Source organism: Pan troglodytes, chromosome 6 (genome assembly GCF_028858775.2).
Source record: "Pan troglodytes isolate AG18354 chromosome 6, NHGRI_mPanTro3-v2.0_pri, whole genome shotgun sequence".
NCBI classification, from domain to species: domain Eukaryota; kingdom Metazoa; phylum Chordata; class Mammalia; order Primates; family Hominidae; genus Pan; species Pan troglodytes.
The window spans coordinates 155,735,499-155,760,527 of NC_072404.2; the positions used below are offsets into that span (position 1 = coordinate 155,735,499).

Consider the following 25,029-nt stretch of genomic DNA (forward strand, 5'->3'; position numbering starts at 1 on the left):
GGGTTTTCTTGTATTGTGCTGGGGGGACTATATAAGCTACTACACTTGCTCGATGTTGAGGTACTTCCTGTGCACACACTAAAGTTCCCTGTGTGAGTTTCCCAGGTGAGAATGTTTATAACAGAATAAGGGCTACGCAGGGGGGCAGGGGAGGCTCACAAACATGGAAGGGCTTCCTCAAAGTGGTGAGCAGAGGATGGATGACAGGCCAACTTATGCATGAAGTTCTTTGCATAAGGCGAGCAGAACACGTTTATGTGGGAATCTGCCAAGTAGCTGTGCATAAGGTTGAGATGGAATGTCCAAAGACACTTTTTGAGACAGGGTCTTGCTCTGTCACCCAGGCTGGAGTGCAGTGGCACAAACATGGCTCACTGCAGCCTTGACCTCCAGAGACCAAATGATCCTCCCACCTCAGCCTCCTAAGTAGCTGGGAGTACAGGTATGTGCCACCACACCCAGCTAATTTTTTTTTTTTTTTTTTTTTTTTGAGACAGAGTCTCACTCTGTCACCCAAGCTGGAGTACAATGGCACGATCTCGGCTCACTGCAAACTCCACCTCCTAGGTTCAAGCCATTCTCCTGCCTCAGCCTCCCAAGAAGCTGGGACTACAGGCATGCATCACCATACCCAGCTAATTTTTGTATTTTTAGTAGAGATGGAATGTCGCCATGTTGGCCAGGCTGGTCTTGAACTCCTGACCTCAAGTGATATGCCCACCTCGGCCTCCCAAAGTGTTTTTTTTTTTTGGTTTTGTTTTGTTTTTGTTTTCATTTTTGTAGAGACGGTGGTCTCTCTATGTTGCCCAGACTAGTCTCAAACTCCTGGGCTCAAGCAATCCTCCTGCCTAGGCCTCCCAAAGTGGTGGGATTACAGGCCTGAGCCATCGCACCTGGCCCAAGACACTTTAAATTCTCCTTCCTTCTCCTGGAGATAATTTTAGATTCTCTAGCACTATTCTCATGTAAGAACTGTACAAATTTTTATTATAGTTTTTAGCTGAGTTATTCTCAAATGTAAGATCTAATGATTATTATCTATAGACATAGACTTTATGTTATTATGTTTACTCACTATTTCCAATGTTTGTCGATGTCAGTGAACCCATTATAAGTTCTAAAGGTAACTGTGTCTGCTGAACTCTTTTTGTAAAACACCCAGAGCTACGCATAAAAATGAAAGCTATAAAAAGTACTTTTTAGGATGCTATTTAGAGCACTTAAGAAATGTTTTTGTTTAATTTTTTAACTTTTAAAAATATATAAGCAAAATAGTTTTTTAGCTGGCCACGGTGGCATACACCTGTAGTCCCAGCTACTCAGGAGGCTGAGGCAGGAGGATCGTTTGAGCCCAAGAGTTCAAGTACGGCCTGGGCAACATAGCAAGAGCCCCATCTCTTAAAAAATCATTAAAAAAAATTTTTTTTATTTAAAATTAATGAGAGAGGCCTCTGGGAAGCTTGGCCTGGCCTCACACCAGGCCAGCCTCTTCCCTTTGCTGAGTTTACCTTGTATCCTCTCACTGGAATAAATGACAGCCACACGTACTCTATGTTGAGTCCTCCTAGTTAATCACCAAACTAGGGGTGGTCTTGGGAACCCCCAACCCAGTTACCTTAAAAATAAAGGCAGCCTTAGGCAGTACAACCAGAAATCTAGTGCCTAAATGAAATCCTATTTTTCTGTATATTGTTCAGGCTGTACCTGAAATCCCACAATTAGTGCTCAGTGTCACTAAACTACAGCTGAAGGAGCCAGGAAAGTTGAATAAAAATGTAAGCGTCCACCTCACACAACAGTGAGTTTCTTCTGCCTGGAACTACTGAAGCAGAAGCTGGATGATTATCTTCCAAGAATGACAAAGAAAGATTCCAATCTGGGAGGTTAGGGTACGTGATCTCTCTAAGACCACTTCCATCTTTAAGATTTATGATTCTGGGCCGGGAGCGGTGGCTCACACCTGTAATCCCAGCACTTTGGGAAGCCGAGGCGGGAGGATCACGAGGTCAAGAGATCAAGACCATCCTGGCCAACATGGTGAAACCCTGTCTCTACCTAAAAACACAAAAATTAGCTGGGTGTGGTAGCATGCGCCTGTAGTCCCAGCTACCCAGGAGGCTGAGGCAGGAGAATCGCTTGAACCCGGGAGGCGGATGTTCCAGTGAGCCGAGATCATGCCACCGCACTCCAGCCTGGCGATACATCTCAAAAAAAAAAAAAAAAAAAAGATTTATGATTCTGGCCGGGCGCGGTGGCTCACGCCTGTAATACCAACACTATGGGGAGGCCGAAGCAGGCAAATCACTTGAGGTCAGGAATTAGACTAGCTTGGCCAACATGGCGAAACCCCTTCTCTACTAAAAATACAAACATTAGCCAGGCTTGGTGGTGCATGCCTGTAATCCCAGCTACTCAGGAGGCTGAGGCAGGAGAATCGCTTGATCCCAGGAGGTGGAGGTTGCAGTGAGCCGAGATCACGCCTGACTTCAAGGCACGTAAGCAAGATACAAACAAATGAAACAGGCTGGGCACAGTGGCTCCTATCTGTAATCCTAAAACTTTGGGAAGCCAAGGAAGGAAGATTGCTTGAGCCCAGTTCAAGACCAGCCTGGGAAACACGGCAAGACCCTGTCTCTACAAAAAATTTTAAATTAAAAAAAGAAACAGGCCAGGCATGGTGGCTCATACCTGTAATCCCCACACTTGGGGAGGCCGAGGCGGGCAGATCATGAGGTCAGGAGATCGAGACCATCCTGGCTAACATGGTGAAACCCCGACTCTACTAAAAATACAAAAAAAATTAGCCAGGCGTGGTGGCGGGCGCCTGTGGTCCCAGCTACTTGGGAGGCTGAGGCAGGAAAATGGTGTGAACCTAGGAGGCGATGCTTGCAGTGAGCTGAGATCGCACCACTGCACTCCAGCCTGGGCGACACAGCGAGACTCTGTCTCAAGAAAAAAAAAAAAAAGAAACCATTAGAAAATATTGAAATACCAAGACATTACAATATGCAAGACAGTGTACAAGAATTTAGTGAAGGGAAAAATCAGAAGTTGGGAAAAAACTTGATTGAAAACGTGGCATTTTACCCAGGCGTGATGGCTCACATTATAATCCCAACACTTTGGGAGGCCAAGGCGGGTGGATTGCTTGAGCTCAGGAGTTCAAGACCAGCCTGGGCAACGTGGTGAAACCCCATCTCTACAAAAAAAAAAAAAGATTAGCTGGGCAAGGTGGTGCGCGACTGTAGTCCCAGCTACTCAGGGGGCTGAGGTGGGAGGATCACTTGAGCCCGGAAGGTGGAGGTTGCAGAGATGTTTTCTGAGAGATCGTTCCACTCCAGCCTGGGCAACAGAAAGATACTCTGTTTAAAAAAAAAAAAAAAAAAAAAAAGTGATATTTTATCTTGACACAAAGAGAAAGGCAAACTTTAAATAGGTAGAAAAGGGCAAAAGAGCACATAAAAGATAACGTGCAAAATCTCAAAGACAGAAACGAGCACAGCACTAACGAAAGCCAGTGAAAAAACAGCCTTGTCAAAAGGTGTGGTTTCTCAACAGTTAGAAACAAGCCGGCTGGAGAGGTGAAATGGGACTGAGTCAGAGCAGGCTTTGAAATTAGTAGAATAGCTTGGCTCTTATGTGATAGGAAACAGTGAGCCATTTCAGAGTCCTAGGCAAGTAAAAGATGCAAAAAAGAGCTTAAGAACAATCTAGGGGTGGGCACGGTCTCCTACTTCGATCCATCCCAGCACTCGGTTCTGCTTACCTCCACAGGCAGCTCAACTGATGTGTTAAAAGCACTTGGGGTCCACTGCTCAGAGATACTGACTTTGACATTGCTAAATGTTTTTCGTGAAGCATGGAGCAACGAATAACTACAAAATAGAGAGAATACAGATGAATGAATAGCAAAGAGAAACAGCATTCAATAAAATCACAGGTATAGGCCCATTTCTTTTATTCAATTGTATTTTATTTTATTTGGTGGGCAGCCACCTGAACCAAAATAGATTCAGAGAGGCTCTCTCAATTTTATTTCTTTTTATTTTTTGAGACAGGATCTCGCTCTGTCACTCAAGCTAGAGTGCAGTTATGATCATAGCTCACTAGGCTTGACCTCCTGGGCTCAAGCCAGCCTCCCAGCCCAGCCTGAGTAGCTGGGATTACAGGGGCACTCTACCACGCCCAGTGCACCTGTAATCTTGCTACTTAGGCTACTCAGGCTACAAAAATTTCTGTATTTTTTGCAGAGACAGAGTCTTGCTATGTTGCCCAGGATGGTCTCAAACTCCTGGGCTCAAGCGATCCTCCCACCACTTGGCCTCCCAAATTGCCAGGATTATAAGCATGACACTGAACAATTTTAGAATTCTTCTTCTTTTTTTTTTTTTTTTTTTTTTTGAGACAGAGTCTCGCTCTGTTGCCCAGGCTGGAGTGCAGTGCTGTGATCTCAGCTCACTGCAAACTCAGCCTCCCAGATTCAAGCCAGTTCTCCTGCCTCAGCCTCCCGAGTAGCTGGGATTACAGGCACGTGCCACCACGCCCAGCTGATTTTTGTATTTTTAGGAGAGACGGGGTTTCACCATGTTGGCCAGGTTGGTCTCGAACTCCTGACCTCAGGTGATCCACCCGCCTCGGCCTCCCAAAGTGCTGGGATTACAGGCGTGAGCCACCGTGCCTGGCCAAGAATTCTTCTCTTTAAAAAAAAAACAAAGGATGAGCCAAGCACGGTAGCTCACGCCTATAGTCCCAGCACTTTGGGAGGCTGAGGTGGGAGGATTGCTTGAGCCCAGGAGTTCAAGACCAGCCTAGGCAACATAAGAAGACTTCATCTCTACAAATAATAATAATTAAAAATAATAATAAGCCAGGCATGGTGGCTCATGCTTGTGGTCCCAGCTACTCAAGAGGCTGAGGCGGGTAGATCATTTGATCCCGGGAGTTCGAGGCTGCAGTGAACCGTGATCACACCACTGCACTCCAGCCTGGGCGACAGGGTGAGATCCCATCTCAAATAAATAAATAAATAATCATTATTTCTGGTGCCTTTCATAAAGATTAATAAACAAAATCTACTCAGCAGAAATGTCAAAAAAAAGCTGAGTAACAAGGTCACTTACAGCATGCCTCTAACACCCAATGGCCTGATGTATGCTATGTTACTAAGAGAACCGCTTAAGATCACCTTTGTTCTCCAGCTCCTGCTTTTAACAAATAGAGGACTTCTCTCTCCAAACAGGGTGATGAAAAGAAACGCCTGTAATCCCAGCACTTTGGGAGGCCGAGGTGGGCAGATTACGAAGTCAGGAGATTGAGACTATCCTGGCTAACACAGTGAAACCATCTCTATTTAGTAGCCGGGCATGGTGACACGCACCTGTAATCCCAGCTACTCGGGAGGCTGAGGCAGGAGAATAGCTTGAACCCAGGAGGCGGAGGTTGCAGTGAGCTGAGGTCATGCCACTGCACTCCAGCCTGGGCGACAAAGTGATACTCCGTCTCAAAAAAAAAAAAAAAAAAAAAGTGAGATATGTTTAAAAAAAAAAAAAAAAGTACAAAATAAAAAAAAAAATAGATCAGGGCTTCTCCGCCTCCACACTGTTGACATTTGCAGATGAAACGTTCTTTGTTGTGGAGAGCTGTCCTGTGCATGGGAGGACGTTTAGTAGCATCCCTGGTCTCCACCACTAACTACAAGTAGCATTCCTCTCCCCTCATGACCACCAAAACTATCTTAGACACCGCCGAATGTCCTCTGGAGGGCAAAACAGCCCTCCAGAACTACGATATTACAGCTATCAAGACTACAACAGAAGGAATAACTAACATTATAAGCGTATGCCCATCAGTGCATTTGACACTTGCCATGCAGTATCTCCCTCAAAAGAAAAAAGAAAAAAAGCAGGAGAGCAGCTTTGGCGACATGCTTACCTGAAGAAAGTGAGCAGGAACACTACAACATGATGATGGCTGAACTGGGACAGCAGAGACCCTCTCTGAAAAACATTTGGCCAGGCCATGTTCTTCCTGACCTTCCTTCTCACCTTTGACCTTAAAGTTTGGATGAGTGATTTACATCATTTCTTCCTTCTGGAAAGACAAAACATATTATGGACATTATTAAACATAGGCAGATTATCCAAAAACTGTATTATTTAGATTTATAGTCACCATATAATCAGGCCTTGTGGGAAAAAAATCTCATGGCCTAGTTGACACCAGAAAACTGGATTAGTAATTATGTTAAAGCTATTAGGTAGTTCTTAAAAAAAAAAAATCCTGGACAAGAGATTATATCTTAATAGAAAGAGCTCATACAAACTGATAAGAAAATCACTCATTCTTATAGAAAAAATGAGCAAAGGAAATAGACAACTCAGAAGAAATGAAATGGCTATTAAACTTGAGAAATAAAAGTTCAATCCCACTAGTAATATTAGAAATGTAATTAAGGCAAGAAAGCATTTGGATAGTTAAAAAAGATTGTGCTCAATGCAGCTCAGGGTATAATGGTTCCTGAACTCCCATATGCTACTGAAAGAAGTAAAAATTAGTATAATATCATAGGAGGACAATCTAGCCATGTTCATCAAGAGTGTTTGACACAAAAATTCAATTTCTGAGCTGCTCTCTCTATGCAGTAGCTGCCCTTTTATTCCTTTACTTTTGAATAAGCTTGCTTTCACTTAAAAAAAAAAAAAGAATTTCCAGGGATCTATTCCTTAAAAAATACAGATGTGTTTAGGCCTATAAACAAAAGTATTTTTCACAAAGTGTTGGAGGAGATTTTTAATATTAAAAGAAAGAAGGAGCTGGGCACAATGGCTCACACCTGTAGTACCCCAGCTATTGGAGAGGCTGAGACAGGAAGATCCCTTGAGTCCAGGAGTTCAAGGTTACAGTGAGCTATGATCACGCCACTGCAGTCAACCCTGGGCAACAAAGTGAGACCCCTGACTCTAAGCAAAACAAAACAAAATGATTAAATACAATGTTCTAAATGATCTTCTATTGCCTTGAGGTGAGGTCCCACTGCAAGACTCTGGGCAAGCTGCCTAACCCCTGTCTGCCCCCCAGTATCTCCCCAAAATGAAAAAATTTGTGTCAAAGAAACAGAGAAAGAGGTCAGGCCACCCCTTGCCATCTCCTTCCACTACTTCCAGTGGCTTTTTTTTTAATTTTTGAGACAGGGTCTCACTCTGTCACCCAGGCTGGCATACAGTGGCACGATCTCGACTCACTGCAACCTCCGCTTCCCAGGCTCAAGCGATTCTCCAGCTTCAGCCTCCCAAGTAGCTGGGACTATAAGCATGAGCCGCCATGCCTGGCTAATGTTTATATTTTTTGTAGAAACATGGTTTCATCATGTTGCCCAGGCTGGTCTCGAACTCCTGAGCTCAAAGTGATCTGCCCACCTTGACCTCCAAAAGTGCTGGGATTACAGGCATAAGCCACTGTGCCGGGCCCCAATGCCTTTTCATTTGACTGTACTCTCTAAAAGCTGCACCCATGCTCTGATATCCAAGAACAATTACGCATAAAGTAAGCAGCTAAACTTAATGTCTCCAGTTATGAGTCTGCAGAACCAATCCAAATATACAACAATAGGGGAATAATTAAATAAATTATGGTATGTCTGAATGGCTGAATCATTTATAATCATTTGTCATGAAGACTTTTTAATGACATGAGAAAATGTCAAGTGAAAAAAAGTGGAAGCCGGTTATAAATCTAATTAACTGTGTTTACATAATACTTACAAATAAATAGGGAATATAGTAGTTCTCTCCGGGTAGTGAAATGATGGATAATTTTAATTTTCTTCTATATACTTTCTTAAAAAGCCTATAATAAACATCTATATAATTTTTATAATGGAAGGGAAACACCCACAGCATTAGAAAAGTACTATATTTTAGGCTAGGCATGTTGGCTCATGCCTGTAATCCCCACACTTTGGTAGGCCAAGGTGGGAGGAACACTTAAGTCCAAGAGTTTGAGAACAGCCTGGGCAACATAGTGAGACCCCATCTCTACAAAAACTAAAAAAAAAAAAACAATAGCCAAGCGTGGTGGCTCATGTCTATGGTCCCAGCTACTCAGGAGGCTAAGGCAGGAGGATTGCTTGAGCCCAGGGGTTCAAGGAGGCAGGGAGCTACGATCGCACCATTGCACTCCAGCCTGTACCACAGGGTAAGACCTTGCCTGCCCCCCGCCGCACCAAAAAAAGTAATGTAATTTATCCTCATATTCAAGGGAAAAAATCCACAAAATGGCTTGTATGATAAATCTACAACAGTAGTCAAGGTAGGGAACACATTCAAGAGCTCCAATACTCAAGAAAGAATCACAGGGCTTGGCTCTCAGATCTATGTTCACTGGAACTGTTACACTACTTATTTTCACTAGCCACAGCTCAACAGATGCACCCAAACCTTAAAGACTAAGAGACCCAGCAGAAAGGCCATTCTTGCAACTTGTAGATAAAAGAAACAAAGTTGAGGTGGTTACAATTATGTACACATGACAGTTATTTTCCTTACTAGCTGTTAGCCCCTGGGACAAGCCATGCTCTACAAATCATAAGTGGTCATCCATAAAATGGCTTATTTCATTTGAGAGTTGTAAGGCTAAAAGTAACAATGTATGTGACATATTCAGATAATTATATTAGCCACTGATCTGCCAAGGATTAATTCCAAATCAGTAGAATTTAGCTAATTTCATTTTAAAGTCATTCTTCTTGGAAAATGTTAATAAAATTACATGCAGAGTAGGACTATAAAATTCCACTCACAAAATGTAAATAAACTTCCTGTCTGTAATTCCAGGAAGTTACAAAAACAAGAACTACTAGTGTTATGACTAAATTTACTTCCATCCTGAAAATTAAACATGAAACCCAAGTGGAAAAACTCAAAACTTTAATCATTCTCTATGAATCGTAGCTCTTTGAACTGGACACCTTCCCACCTCAAAACACTGTAGTATGTACTCCAGGAAAGGGCATGGGATATGAAATTCAATGATGTATCATGTAAAATCATAATTCCAAAAATAAATGCTCCAACGGATTGAAATTACAGTACATTGGCAATAGAGCTGCATAACCTAGGGCTGTACAGTTATATTAATAGCTTTAAAAAACTACCAAGACATTTGAGGCCATTTGGATTTAGTTTCTAAATAGACCATCTTTTCCTAAGCTATAATGATTGGGGAGAAAAGGCTTAATAAGCACATTGGAAAAGTAGGCTTTATTTTCTTCTTCTATTTATTTATTTATTTCTGAGACAGAGTCTGGCTCTGTTGCCCAGGCTGGAATGCAGTGGCACGATCTCGGCCCACTGCAACCTCCAACTCCCAGGTTCAAGAGATTCTCCTGCCTCAGCCTCTCGAGTAGCTGGGATTGCAGGCGCCCGCCATCATGCCTGGCTAATTTTTGTATTTTTAGTAGAGACGGGGTTTCACCATGTTGGCCAGGCTGGTCTCGAACTCCTAACCTCAGATGATCCACCCGCCTTGGCCTCCCAAAGTGCTGGCATCACAGGTGTGAGCCACCATGCCTGGCCTTATTTATTTATTTATTTATTGAGACAAGGTTTCACTTTGTCACCCAGACTGGAGTGCAGTGGCACAACCTCAGCTCACTGCAGCCTTGACCTCTCAGGCTCAAGCAATTCTTTGGGAATACAGGCGCACACGCCACCACATCCAGCTTATTTTTTGTATTTATGTTAAGTCAGGGTTTTGCCATGTTGTCCAGGCTGGTCTTGAATTCCTGGCCTCGGGCAATCCTTCCGCCTCAGCCTTCCAAAATGCTGAGACTACAAGCGTGAGCCACCTCACCCAGGAAAATAGTTTTAAACATTCACCTGCTGTGTGCATAATGACATTTAAGATGAATACTACGACATTTGGTCCTATGCAATTACAATAATAATAATAATAATAATACCTTGCACATGTATCCTATCTATCACAGAAGTGATTTCCAATCATCCATGAGCTCAGGGACCCTGGGGTGTACAGGAGTTTTTGTCAAGTCTGAGTCCATCGAGCACATCCTACTTTTTGAAGAATACTCTCTTTACCACTCTAAATACACACTGAACAAATGTGTAACATTTTTCAAGTATGTGTAAATGCTGTTATAATTAATAAAACCAAATTTCAAAACCAAATTTCATTTCAGTGTTTCTGAATTCACTGTAGCTTGTCATTTAGTATTTTCTCAATTGGTGAATTTTTATTTTTTAAAGCCTACAGCACCCGGTATTCCCAGGCAGTGTCCCACCCAAGCACTAACCAGGCCCCACCATACCTAGCTTCCAAAGTCAGACAAGGCAGGCCATGTTCAGGGTGGTATGCAGGTATGGTTGTAGACTCTATTAATGAATACTGAATACACAATTATCAACCGATATTTGTCAGCAACAAGAATTTTAACATTATAGTATTTTTAATTGACAAATACAATTATATATATTTATCATGTACAACACATTTTAAAATATGTGCACATCGTGGAATCAAGCTAGTTAATAAATCCATTACCTCACTACTTATTTTTTATGGTGAGAAAACTTAAAATCTACCCTTTTAGCAATTTTCAAAATCGAGTACATTGTCATTAACTATAGTCACCGGTAGGGCACAGTGGCTCACAGTGGCTCACAGGCCCGTAATATCAGCAATTTGGGAGGCCGAGGCGGGTGGATTGCTGGAGTTCAGGAGTCTCAGACCAGCCTGGGCAACACAGCAAAACCCCATCTCTACAAAAAATACAAAAATATTAGCCAGGTCGGGTGCGGTGACTCACACCTGTAATCCCAGCCCTTTGGGAGGCCAAGGCAGGTGGATCACTTGAGGTCAGGAGTTCGAGACCAGCCTGGCCAATGTGGCGAAACCCCATCTCTACTAAAAATACAAAAAATTAGCCGGGCGTGGTGATGCACGCCTGTAATCCCAGCTACTCGGGAGGTTGAGGCACGAAAATCACTTGAACCTAGAAGGTGGAGGCTGCAGTGAGCTGAAATCACGCCACTGCACTCCAGCCTGGGCAAAAGACTGAGACTCCATCTAAATAAATATATATATTATATAAATATAAATATATTATATATTATATAAATATAAATATATTATATATATTATATAAATATAAATATATTATATATTATATAAATATAAATATATTATATATTATATAAATATAAATATATTATATATTATATAAATATAAATATATTATATGTAAATATAAATATATTATATAAAATATAAATATACTATATATTATATAAATATACTATATATTATATAAATATAAATATATTATATATTATATATAAATATATATATATTAGTCGGGTGTGATGGCACAAGCCTATAGTCCCAGCCACTCCAGAGACTGAGATGGGAGGATCACCTGGGAGTTAGAGGCTCAGTGAGCCGTGATTGTGCCACTGCACTCCAGCCTGGGTGACAAAGTGAGGGCCTGTCTCAAAAAAGCAAAACCTATAGTCACCATATTGTACAATAGATCTCTTCAACTTATTCCTCCTAACTGAAATTTTGTATCCTTTGGCCAACATCTCCCCAAACCCCCATTAGAATTATTTTAAAAGACAAAAAAAAAATCCTTGTTAAAAATAAGATTCTGGACAGACATGGTGGCTCATGCCTGAAATTCCAGTAATTTGGGAGGTCGAGGTGGGAGGACTACTTGAGCCCAGGAGTTTGAGACCAGCCTGGGAAACATGGCAAAACCCCGTTTCCAGAAAAAATACAAAAAGTAGCCAGGTGTGGTGGTGCGTGCCTGTAGTCCCAGCTATTCAGGAGGCTGAGATGGGAGAATCACTTGAGCCTGGGAGGTAGCGGTTTCAGTGAGCCGAGATTGTGCCACTGCATTCCAGCCTGCACGACAGAGTGAGACCCTGTACCAAAAAAAAGAGAAAGGATTCCTTTGCTTCCATTCTCTCCAGAAAAAAAAAAAAATCCTGGCAAGATTCTTGCCATCAAATAAAATCCAGAAAACCATTGGCCAGGCATGGTGGCTCACGTCTGGAATCCCAGCACTTTGGGAGGCTGAGACAGGAGGATCACGAAGTCAGGGGTTCGAGACCAGCCTGGCCAACATGGCGAAACCCCGTCTCTACCAAAAATACAAAAATTAGTTGGGCGTGGTAGCGGGCGCTTGTAATCCCAGCTACTCAGGAGGCTGAGGCAGGAGAATTGCTTGAACCTGAGAGGCAGAGGTTGCAGTGCCAAGATCATGCCACTGCACTCCAGCCTGGGCAACAAGAGCAAGACTCCATCTTAAAAAAAAAAAAAATCCAGAACCATTAAGCCATCTTCTACTTTCCAAAGCAAGTTCACAATCACTAACTTGTGATTTTTATAGTGAAGTTTTTCTTAGTCCTAGAAGACTACCCATTAAAAATGGTAATTTCCAGAATGGAACACAATAGTGAAACCGCCTTTGCAAAACTATAACTGAGGAAATTATGACAGTGAAAGAAATCAGAACTAACTGGCTCTATCTTGCTTTTAACCCTTAAGGAAGGTCCTTGTTCATTCCTGGGCATAGGCTGAACTAACTTTAGGAAGGAATTCAGTTCATGGTTTGACACTGAAACAAAACTGATAACAGACCCCCTTCTTGCCTGGGGTCCAGTCTGCCTTTGCAGGACTAACGAATTAGCTACAAGATTAGAAATTACAATTTAGGGGTCATGCAACCTCTGGGGTCTGAACCTCCCCAAATTGCTCCTGGGGATAACATCACTATTGTAAAACCTAAGATCAGTGCTTGAGATATTTTGCAGACCCTGTACTCGATAGATCAGCTGACACCACCCAGACTGGTAATCTGGCTCAACCAGCTCTGCCATCCCACCAGGGAACAGAAGACAGCAAGAAAAACTCACTTCAGCCCCCAATGACTCCTTCTCCAACCTGACCAATCAGCACTCCCTACTTCCCAAGCCCCTACCCGCCAAATTATCTTTAAAAACTCTGATCCCCGAATGCTCGGGGAGACTGATTTGAGTAATAATAAAACTCCCATCTCCTGCAAAGCCGGCTCTGTGAGAACCACTGTTTTGCCATCGCAGTTCCCCTGTCTTGATAAATTGGCTCTGTCTAGGCAGCAGGCAAGGTGAACCCACTGGGCGGTTACAATAGTGCTCAATCACTGCTAAGTAAAAGATGACTTCGCACTGCAGCAACACGTCCAGGTGGAAGGCAACACTGCCTTCTACAACGCTGCTTTGGGATATAAAATTTCCCCCAATTATTATTTCTAATTTCACTTTCTATAGTGGTATTTAGAGCCCTTTCCAACCCAAATTCAAAGCTGTTCTTCAGAGGCCAAGGCAAGAGGATCATTTGAGGCCAGTAGTTCAATATCAGCCTGGGCAACAGACCCCGTCTCTACAACAAATTTAAAATTTCGCCAGATGGGGTGGCATGCACTGTAGTCCTAGCTACTAGGGAGGCTGAGGCAGGAGGATCACTTGAGGCCAGGCCTTCAAGGCTATAGTGAGCTATGATGATGCCACCACACTCCTGCCTAGGTGACAGAGGAAGATCCTGCCTCAAAAAACAAAACAAAACAAAAAAACCCACCTGTCTCGTATTAGGAACTCTCTGAAGAAAGTCTACTGCAGAGTGGGCAGGGGAGTGGTCAGCAGTAAAAGAGATGACATACATGAAGCTACCACATACCCACTCTGCCCCATTCATCTCATCTGCCCAGTCTTCCCACACACCCCACCCCCAGCCCTTTTGACCATGCTCTCTGGAAACAGAGATACACGGTTAGCAAGCCCCGTATCTTTCCTCTCTAGAAACCTAGTTACATGGTTAGCAGGCACTATATCCTCACAAGACTCCGGGTGCTCCCTATACCTTCACTTCCCCTAAGGCCTTTCAAGAGGTGCAATCTTCCCTCCCCCAACCTACATGCCTCAAGGACACAAGCGTTCCATGTTCTCTTTGTTCCCCAAGGCCGTTTCTGGGCCGCTCTCTTCTTGCCAAGACCCCAGCTTCTTTGAAACTCACACCTTGGGGCTCTATAGCCTGCTGTTCCCCATAGATGTCAGGGACTGATCTCCCTCGCACTCCAGTCCCATGGTCACCCAACCTCCATCCCCACCGCCAGGTGGATAAGCTCCCTCCTGGGCCTTTTCAGTTCCGGTTCTCTTCACCACCACCCTTCTCCTCCATCCCCCAATAAAAACCCACACAAGGCTGAAGCCTGGTAGCTGGATTTCAAATCTTCTACTTCCTTTCCTTGCAGATCACTTACCTGAATATACCACACCTCAACAGTCATTTGACCTCAACAAGGCTCCCAATTCAGTAGCCTTGTTTTTCCCTCATCCATCCCCCTCCTGTCCTCATTTCCTGCCTTACCAACTTAGAATCTACAGTGCCCTTCCTTGTCTCTGTCCTCCTCCTTCCCTGCACCAAAGCAGCTGAGTTTTGCCACAGAAAAATCACTCAAGCAGGCTGATTTCACTTTTTAGATTCAAAACCACAAACCTCAAAGGGCATGCAACACTGCCCAGCAAGCCTACCACACTTCCCAGTAATTTTGCTTTCTCAACCTGTGACAGCGATTTCACACTTCTCTTTTTAAACTTCCAACATCTTTCTCTCCTCCTTCCTCTGGTATCATACCTTTATGTCAACAATTCCCAGATTCATGGCTCTAACTTAGACCCTCCAGGATCCAAATGACCAATTAATATCCCTCCAAAATCTAAAACAGAACTCTTAGGCCAGGCATAGTGGCTCATGCCTGTAATCCCAGCACTTTGGGAGGCCAAGGCAGGAAGATCACTTGAGATCAGGAGCTCGAGGCCAGCCTGGCCAACATAGTGAAACTCTGTCTCTACTAAAAATACAAAAATTAGCCGGTTGTGGCGGCATGTGCCTTGTAATCCCAGCTACTTGGGAGGCTGAGGCAGGAGAATCACTTGAAACCGGGAGGCAGAGGTTGCAGTGAGCCGAGATCAGGCCACTGCACTCTGGTCTGGGCGACAGAGTGAGACTCCATTTCAAAAAAATAAACAATAAGATAAAACACAACTCTTCATTTCTCCCTCCAAATCTATCCCTCCCCTGTGGAGTTCTAATTAGAGAAAAAGGAGTCAGGCTGGTGGGATCAGGGGAAACCAAAAAGAATAAGCAGATAAACTATAAGTCTGCCTTTCTTCGTGGTCCAGGACATATACCCCTCCTGCGCAAGTAACTCACAATCTTCCTGCACCCAGTAATCACCAGACACTCAGCTAATAGAAAAATGCAAGTTAGCTCAATGCAACCTTATCGTTATCTGTACTGCACAAAGCCCTCTTCAGCACACAGCACCATCCTATAAAATCTCCAGCAAGCTTTTATCTCCTTGCAGTCAGCTCCTCTCTTGCTGACCTGCCTGTTGCTTCCTTGCAAACATACTCTCAGACGTTCTCTAATAAATCTGCCTTTCTATACCTATAACTGTCTTGGTAAATTCTTCTCACTGCCTACACCACCAGCCCAGATAGTCACTGATCACCTGCAACATTTTGGTGGCCTGTATGGGGAACTCTCCTTACGGAAAACCCTCGCCCCTCCCTTTCTCTTTCCCAACTTGGAACTCTCAGTGGACAGCATCTAAGCAGGAAGATAACTGAAGGTCCTGGCTGGAGCTATACTCCAGTGGGACTGAAAGGTGTCCGTGTAACCTCCACCAGCCCAGACAGTCGCTAACCACCTGCAACATCCCTTGGTATTCCCCATCTCAGCAAAGGTACTGCCATTCCTTACAGTCAACCAAGGTAACTATGAGGTAGCCTTTACTTCTTTTCCCTTAACTTCTACATCCAACCCATTACTAAATCCAGTCCTTTTCACCTCCAAAATATATCCCAAATCCCAACCGCCAGATGGATAAGCTCACTCCCCAGCCTCTCGGTTCTGGTCCTCTTCACCGCCACCCTCTTCTCTCCATCCTCACTGCCACCACCCTAAGATAAACCACCAGCAGCATCTCCTACCTGCCTACCTTGACAGCTTCTGCTTAAAACCCTTTACTGCCTTCCCAAGACTGAGATAAAAACACAGATTCTTTGCCACAGCCTTTAAAGCCTGTCTAACCTCTGCAGGTAAATAGGACGCTTAGGGCTGGGGAGGGACAGGGCTGACAGATGGGTTGGTACAGATGGAGGAGGAGCCTGCCTGAGCCAATATCTAAACTGCAGAGGTTGGGTTTTGTTTTATTTCATTACTTTTCAACTGGTATTACATGCCTAAGGTATAAAACTCAAAAGATATGGCTGGGTGCAGTGGCTCACACCTGTAATCTCAGCATTTTGGGAGGCTGAGGTGGGCGGATCACCTGAGGTCAGGAGTTTGAGACCAGCCGGGCCAACATGATGAAACTATGTCTCTACTAAAAATACAAAAATTACCCGGAAGCAGTGGCGTGCGCCTGTAATCCCAGCTACTCAGGAGGCTGAAGCAGGAGAATCGCTTGAACCCAGGAGGTGGAGGTTGCAGTGAGCTGAGATCGCGCCACTGTACTCCAGCCTGGGTGACAGAGCAAGACTCCGTCCCAAAAAAAAAACAAAAAACAAAAAAAACTCAAAGGATACAACTTCCTCCTGTGTCCTCAGTCCACCCTGATCTCCTAACCAGTTTCTTTCACATCTTCTCTCTTTCCTTCAGGGGCACAATCTGTGCCTCTGCACACATACCAGGCAGAGCCCCCAAGATCACACATGCAAGCACACAGCATACACTATCTGTTGTGCATTTTCTTCACTTGCCAGAGGTTGGAGGTCCATCCATATCAGCACCTGCAGAGCTGAACACGTGCGCCGTCCTCCCTGACATGAACGAATCTTTAGATATTTAACCAGGCCCCCACTGGGCAGCTGGGTGGTTCCCAATCCTTTGCCAGGCCGCCTGGTGAGGATCTAGCCTGTCTCCTTTCCACTGTGCCCACCTACCTCCCACCCTCACCAACACCAACTCCCCACACCAAATCCCTCTCCTGTCCCTGAACACATCAAGCCTCCTCTTGCTTCGGGCTTTGTGTTTGTTCTTCCACGAGAGGAGTGTTTTTGTCCTGCTTCTTGGCAAATGGCTTGCTCCTTCCTTTTCTTGGCTAGTCAATGAAATGTCACCCCCTAGAGTGAGCTCCCTGATAACCCTATCTAAAATGGTCTCCCCTGGTTACTACCTCTCTCATCTCTTTCGCCATTTCTTTCCTTCAGAGCATCTCTCCCAGTTATCTGGTTTAATTGTTTCCATGTCTACTGTTCATCTGTAAGCTCCATAAAAGCAGTGGCTCTCTCTGTCCTGAGTCCCACAGACACATCCACAGGACCCAGCAGAGCACTGAGAATGATCAATAAAGATTTTTTGGGCTGGGCGCGATGGCTCACACTTGTAATCTCAACAGTTTGGGAGGCCAAGGCAGACAGATGGCTTGAGCCCACGAGTTCGGGACCAGCCTGAGCAATATGGTGAAACCCTGTCTCTACAAAAAATACAAAAATCAGCGGGGCATGCTGATGCACACCTGTAGTCCCAGCTACTCGAGAGGTAGAGGCAGGAGGATCGCTTGAACCCGGTAGGTGGAGACTGAAGTGAGCCAAGGTTGCACCATTGCACTCCAGCCTGGGCAACAGAGTGAGACCCCATATCAAAAAAAAAGTTTTTTTTGAATCAATGAATTGGTTGACTGACAGCAGAACACTGAATGCTTACAAAGTACTAGGCACCATGCTAGTTACCTACCATGCATTACTGCATTTAGTTCTCTCAATGTTTTACAGATGAGAAAACAGATATTAGAAAGTAATCTCTAGGTCTGGTCCAGTGGCTCACGCCTATAATCCCAGTACTTTGGGAGGCCAAGGTGGGAGGATCACTTAAGCTCAAGAGTTTAAGACCAACCTTGGCAACATAGGGAGACCTCATCTCTACAAAAATTACAAAAATCAGCCAGTTGTGGTGGCGGACACCTGTGGCCCCATCTACTTGGGAGGCTGAGGTGGGAGGATCACTTGAGCCTGGGAGGCTGAGGCAGCAGTGAGCCATGACTGCACCACTGCACTCCAGCCTGGGCGACAGAGCGAGACTCCATCTCAAAAAAAAACAGGGTCTCGCTCTGTCACCCAGGCTGGAGGGCAGTGGCGTGATCTTGGCTTACTGCAACCTCCGCCTCCCAGGTTCAAGCGATTCTTCTGCCTCAGCCTCTTGAGTAGCTGGGACTACAGGCATGCACCACCATGTCCAGCTAATTTTTGTATTTTTAGTAGAGACAGGGTTTCACCATATTGGCAAGGCTGGTCTCGAACTCCTGACCTCGTGATCCGCCTGCCTCAGCCTCCCAAAGTGCTGGGATTACAGGTGTGAGCCACTGTGCCCGGCCCTCATAAAATTTTTTAAAAAAGAAAGCAATCTCTCTCAAACGATGGAGTGCACATTCCAACTCAGACCTAATTCTAGATCCTATGTTATATCATTTAAGGGTAAAGGTTAAAATAGAAAATACTCCAAGCTGGGTAAAATACAATAGTTAGAACTATCACACCCTTCATGCATTAAAAAAGAGCTATAAAGCCGGGCACGGTGGCTCATGCCTGTAACCTGAGCACTTTGGGAGGCCAAGGCGGGTGGATCACGAGGTCAGGAGTTCAAGACCAGCCTGGCCAAGATGGTGAAACCCCGTCTCTACTAAAAATATAAAAATTAGCCAGGCGTGGTGGTGGGCACCTATAATCCCAGCTACTTGGGAGGCTGAGGCAGAGAATTGCTTGAACCCGGGAGGCAGAGGCTGCAGTGAGCTGAGATGGTGCCACTGCACTCCAGCCTTGGTGACAAAGCGAGACTCCATCTCAAATTAAAAAAAAAAAAAAAAAAAAAAGAGCTATAAAAAAATAAAAATAGGCTGGGTGCGGTGGCTCACACCTGTAATCCCAGCACTTTGGGAGGCCAAGGCAGGTGGATCATTTGAGGTCAGGAGTTCTAGACCACCCTGGCGAATATGGTGAAACCCTGTCTCTATTAAAAACACAAAAATTGGCCAGGTGTGGTGGTGGGTGCCTGTAATCCCAGCTACTTGGGAGGCTGAAACAGGAGAATTGCTTGAACCCAGGAGGCGGAGGTTGCAGTGAACCGAGATCCCCCTACTGCTCTCCAATCTGGGCAACAGAGCAAGACTCCATCTCAAAAAATAAATAAATAAATAAATAAATAAAAGAACTAGCACACCTAAACTCAGAGGTATATACCAAGGATGGGGAAAAAAAACATCTTACTGGTAAGAGTGGTTCTCTTACACACTCAAAGGAGAGGGGCATTAGATGGGCAATTACCTCCCAGACTTCAGTTTTTATGTCTGCACAGTAAAAAGATTATGTGTTTTCAAAGTGTAAAGAAGAACGTGGGAAATTATTAAATGTATAGTTGAGTTCACCATTTTTACAGTATTGTATATGTTGCAGTTTAGCATCTCAATGCTCACACTCATACAACTATCTTTTTTTTTTTTTTTCAGAGACAGGGTCTCACTCTGTTACCCAGGCTGGAGTGCAGTGGCGTGATCATAGTTCACTGCAGCCTCAATCTCCTACCTAGGTTTAAGCGATCCTCCTGCCTCAGCCTCCAAAGTTGCTGGGACTACAGGTGGGCACCATCACACCTGGCTAATTTTCTTAGTTTTTGTAGAAACAGGGTCTTGCTATGTTAACCAGTCTGATCTTGAATTCCTGGCCTTAAGAGATAGATCCTCCTGCCTCAGCCTCCCAAAGCCCTAGGATTATGGACATGAGCCACTGCACCCAGCCACAAGTATCTTTTTTATCCCACATTATCTCATATGAAGCCATTTACTTGAACCTCATAAATCCTTTTTATTCATTAATTCATCCGTCTTCCTGTAATTTTTATCTCTTCTTAAATTATCTCATTACCACAGGCATAAAATACTTGGCATTTATCTGTAAATATCTCTCATTTTATTCCAGGGTTTCCAAAACCACATTCTTCCTCCCTGTTTTTGGACATGTTCCAAAGACAACTAGTTTTCAGGATAAAAATCTTTCCCTCTTCTACCAAAGGATTTATAATCAAGTTAATGGTCACTGCAGTGACATGACATTAACACTGATGAACAGAGCACAAATCAGAACCTTAAACAATGAACAAGGCAGTTGATCCTGACAGCTAGAAAGCAGCAAGATACTGTTGACTTAACTTTTATAAAAGTATTGTTTCCGGGTCGCCCTCTTAGGCAGAGACTCGAAATCAAACACTAATAGAAGAATGGTGTCATTCAAGAGACAAGCCAGGTATGGAATCTAAGACCCTCCACTTAAAAGTAGCTTCTCTGAATCTCAATTTCTTTTTTTTTTTTGACAGAGTCTGAGGCCGGGCGCAGTGGCTCACGCCTGTAATTACAGCGCTTTGGGAGGCCAAGGCAGGGGGACCACGATGTCAGGAGATCCAGATCATCATGGCCAATATGGTGAAACCCCGTCCCTACTAAAAATCCAAAAATTAGCCTGGCGTGGTGGCGGGCGCCTGTAGTCCCAGCTACTCGGGAGGCTGAGGCAGGAGGATCGAACCCGGGAGGCGGAGGTTGCAGTGAGCCGAGAGGGTGCCACTGCACTCCAGCCTGGGCGACAAGAGCAAAAACTCAGTCTCAAAAAAAGAAAAAGACAGAGTCTGGCTCTGTCACCCAGGCTGGAGTGCAGTGGTGTGATCTCGGCTCACTGCAACCTCCGCCTCCCAGGTTCAAGCGATTCTCCTGCCTCAGCCTCCCGAGTAGCTGGGATTACAGGCATGCGCCACCACGCCCAGCTAATCTTTGTATTTTTAGTAGAGACGGGGTTTCACCATGTTGGCCAGGCAGGTCTTGAACTCCTGACCTCAAGGAATCCACAGGCCTCGGCCTCCCAAAGTGCTGGGATTACAGGCATGAGACACCGCGCCCAACCCGAAGCTCAATTTCCTCATGTATTAATTAAATGAGATAATTTATGTGGAGTTCCTAGAGCCTAGTATCCAAGAAACATCAAACAAACTGAAAAGAAATCATTTAAGCACCAAAGCACTGAAGACATTCCCTTCAACAACTGTTATATATATTTATGTATGTATAAATTTGTGTAAAGGTAGAAATAAACCGGTGGACAAAAAGATAACAACTGAATGATTTTGCTCACCCAAGGAACCACTCCTCCCTATAAACTATAAACTTTTCAGTAAGAGTTACCACGAGATAGCCTACCATCTTACATTTCAAGAAAACACTAAAAACTCCGGGGACACATTCCCATTATCTCCTGTCAAAACTGAGAATAAACAGAACACACCCTGCGAAGAATAAGGAGGGAATGACGAATAATTTGACCAAATTCCTTGACTGAGTTCATGCTAGTTACCAGAAAACAAAACCAGTCACTCACTGAGACCACGCTTCTTCTCTGACCTCTATACATCCTTTCCAAAGAGCTTCCTTCCCCACCTACCCGAAAAGCATCCCCTCTCCCCTGGTCCGAACGACAAGCCCTTTTCTGATCAAGTCAGAATCTCCCAGACCCACGGCCGGAGGACAGGCGGGCGAGGAGCACAAAAGCCTCCGCCGCGTGGATCGGGGCCGGGCCGCAGGGTCCCCCGGGGGTCCTTCTCCTCCCCATCCACCCCATCGCAGCCTCCCCGTGACCGCCGGGACCCCAGGCCCGGGCCCAGGGAGGAGAAGGAGGGGGTGAGCGGCCGACCCTGCCTGGGCGCCCCACCCAAGGGGGGCCGCCACCTACATCTCCCCACCGCCCTCCCGACCCGGGAAGCCCCTCGGATTGGACCCGCCCCCGCCCCAGCAGGTCTTCGGCCCCACGCATCACCGCTCGCGCACCCGAGATCCGCAGTGGTCGCCGCTCTCCAGCCCCGGCTCCGCTCGCCGGGTCAGCTTGGCTCCGCTGCCCGCCTCCCCCGCCGCCAGCTCACCCCTGGCGCTGCGGCCAGGGTTTCCGGACGCCCACGTGACCCTCCCGTCGCGGGGCACGCTGGGAGTTGTAGTCCCGCCACGCGGCCTCACCTGCCGGCGCGGAGGAGGGCGAGGAGGGCGGAGGCTGGGAGCCCACAGAACTCTGCTGCTGCGGACCTGGCCAGTAATGTTAGCTGCAAAAGACGAGAGGTAGAGAGAAGAAATGATATGGGGAGAACTGGTGCATCCTTTTTTTTTCTTTTCTTTTCTTTTCTTTTTTTTTGTTTTTCAAAAAAGCGGTATTCGGTCTTTGTTTTTATAAAAAGTAACATGCTGCTAAGTGTGCTACTGACCGGCCTAAATTTTAGGTGTCTAATTAAATGCAGGCCGGGCACAGTGGGCTCACGCCTGTAATCCAACACTTTAGGAGGTCGAGAAGGGAGGATCACTTGAACCCAGTAGTTCAAGACCAGCCTTAGCAACATAGCCAGACCCCATCTCTACAAAAAATTTTAAAATTAGCCAGGAGTAGTGGCATGTGCCTGTGGTCCCTGCTACTGGGGCGACCGAGGTGCGAGGATCGCTTGAGCCCAAAAGTTTGAGGCTGGCAGCTGTGATTGCTCCACTGCACCAGCCTGGGCAACAGAACGAGGCCCTGCCTCAAAAAAAAAAAATCCAACACAAGTGTCTCACGCCTGTAATCCTAACACTTTGGGAGGCCGAAGTAGGAGCATCATTTGAGAACAAGAGTTTGAGACCAGCCTGGGCAAGGTAGTGAGAGCCGCCCCCCCACCCTCCACCACCACCACCACCGCCGCCGCCGTTTCTTAAATAAAGGGAAAAAATACAGAGACTTGTTCGAATTTTAAAGAAAAAAAACTTCTCTTAATCCAGAAAATTTCCACAACAACCATTACATACCTGTTCTCAAGATAAACAATCACTAGTCTTCAAATAACAGAACTTGACAACACCTTTTGTCAAACATAGTTCCTCCTTACTTAATAGTAGTAATTGGGGAGACCACTCATGTTGGCTTTATCCAGAAGCAAAACAAACTTCGCATAACTTGTTGTTGTTGTTGTTCGTTTTTTAAACTTCGCATATCTTTTTGTTTGTTTGTTTTTTGTTTTTGAGACGGAGTCTTGCTCTGTCACCCAGGCTGGAGTGCAGTGGCATGATCTCAGCTCACTGCAAGCTCCGCCTCCCGGGTTCAAGGGATTCTCCTGCCTCAGCCTCCCGAATAGCTGGGACTACAGGCGCCCGCCACCACGCCTGGCTAATTTTTTTGTGTTTTTAGTAGAGACGGGGTTTCACCGTGTTAGCCAGGATGGTCTCGATCTCCTGACCTTGTGATCTGCCCGCCTTGGCCTCCCAAAGTTCTGGCATTACAGGTGTGAGCCACCGCAGCCGGCCAAAGTTCGCATATCTTTATAGCAGGAGGTAGTTTTACAAATTGGAGCAAGGCGCCCATACCCACTAATTTAGTCTCTTACCCTCATGTAGGAACTGGAAGATACAGGCACTAACTCACGTCTGAATTTCAAAAAGATGACCCCCAAGTCCTTGAGGATACATTTCTGAGTTGTGATACTGGCAAGAGGCTCATTTCGCCGTTATAAAGATTTGTGTACATTCGAAAAGGACAGAGAAAGAAATTTTGAAGGAACAGAGAGAAGGCTGAGAAGTCTTTTTATTTTCAGCAGAGGAATTAAGCCTGTTATTTTTCATTTTTATTTGCCCTTATACAGTGGTAGTTTTGTTTCTAGCCCTTATACAGTGGTAGTTTTGTCTCTAGGCATCCAAGGAGAAGTATGATGTCAGGGTGAGCACAAATAAATGAGCCAAATATGTTACTTTTATTTTTAAAAATATACTGTGAATCGTTTATTTTTCAGCCTAAAAAAGGAAGCAAATTCTGACACACACTACAACATAGACGAACCTTCAAAAACATTATGCTAAGTGAAATAAGTCAGACATAAAAGGACCAGTACAGTACAGTTCCACTTATATGAGGTAGCCAGAGTAGTGAAATTCATAGAGTCAGAAAGTAGCATGGTGGTTGCCCATGGCTGGAGGGAAGGGGAAATGAGAAATTGTTGTTTAATGGCTATGGAGTTTCCGTTTGGGATGCCAAAAAAGTCCTGGAGACGGATGGTGATGTTGGTTGCACAACAATGTATTTAATGCCATTGAGTTGTACACTTAAAAACGGTTAAAATGGTAAATATATATACATAGAGTGAAATACATAGTTTTTTGTGTTATATTTACATATGGGTGTATACATATATATGTGTGTGTGTATACTTCAAGTATATAACCTGTGTCACCACCACTCAGGGCTAGAATGCCTTCTTAGCCATGTGGTGGTGTGTATCTTTAATCCCAGCTACTAGGGAGGTTGAGGTAGGAGGATCACTTCAGCCCCACCTTTGGAGGCTGCAGTGAGCTATGATCGTACCACTGCGCTCCAGCCTGGGTGACAGAGGGAGACCCAGTCTCTTAAAAAAGAAAAAACAGTGTATATATACACACACATTTATACATATGAATGCCTTCTTTCCTGTAGCCCAAGCTATGCTCTTTGTATTTATAGTGACCTTGGTGGAGAGGGTCGGGTGGTAGACAGAGGTAAGATCTCTCTCCCCTTGACTTCCAAAACCATCAGGATATTTAAATATTTGTAACATTTGTTTTCTACCTGTAGATGTTCTCCAAGTGCTCAGTGGGTCTGAGTCAGGTGACTTTTTTTTTAAACAGTAACCACCCCAGGTGCGGTGGCTCACCCCTATAATCCCAGCACTTTGGAAGGCCGAGGCAGGTGGATCACCTGAGGTCAGGAGTTCCAGACCAGCCTGGCCAACATAGTGAAACCCCATCTCTACTAAAAATACAAAAATTGCTCCCTCTCCCATCTCCCTTTCCCGTCTCCCTCTCCCGTCTCCCTCTCCCTCTCCCGTCTCCCTCTCCCGTCTCCCTCTCCCGTCTCCCGTCTCCCTCTCCCTCTCCCGTCTCCCTCTCCCTCTCCTTTC

At 45.0% G+C, this 25,029-nt stretch overlaps 1 protein-coding gene across 6 annotated transcripts in view; it reads right to left on the reverse strand.

Moving 5' to 3' along the window:
• The window catches only part of SLC37A3 (solute carrier family 37 member 3), a 103,203-nt gene extending 81,101 nt beyond the window's left edge, over positions 1-22,102 (reverse strand). For 3 of the 6 annotated variants that reach the window (XR_008536282.2, XR_008536283.2, XM_009454340.5), the window contains exons 1-3: positions 21,920-22,102; positions 5,932-6,090; positions 3,767-3,875 (exon numbers count right to left, since the gene is read on the reverse strand). Coding sequence is in view for 4 of the 6 variants with exons in the window: in XM_009454340.5 (XP_009452615.1) it covers positions 3,767-3,875; positions 5,932-6,020 (198 nt within the window). In the remaining 2 variants the exon portion in view is untranslated. Of the gene's footprint in view, positions 1-2,688; positions 3,363-3,766; positions 3,876-5,931; positions 6,091-21,919 lie in introns of all 6 variants that reach the window. The other 3 variants (XM_063815690.1, XM_063815691.1, XM_009454341.5) reach the window with 3 other exon arrangements.
• Positions 22,103-25,029: the final 2,927 nt, after the last annotated feature.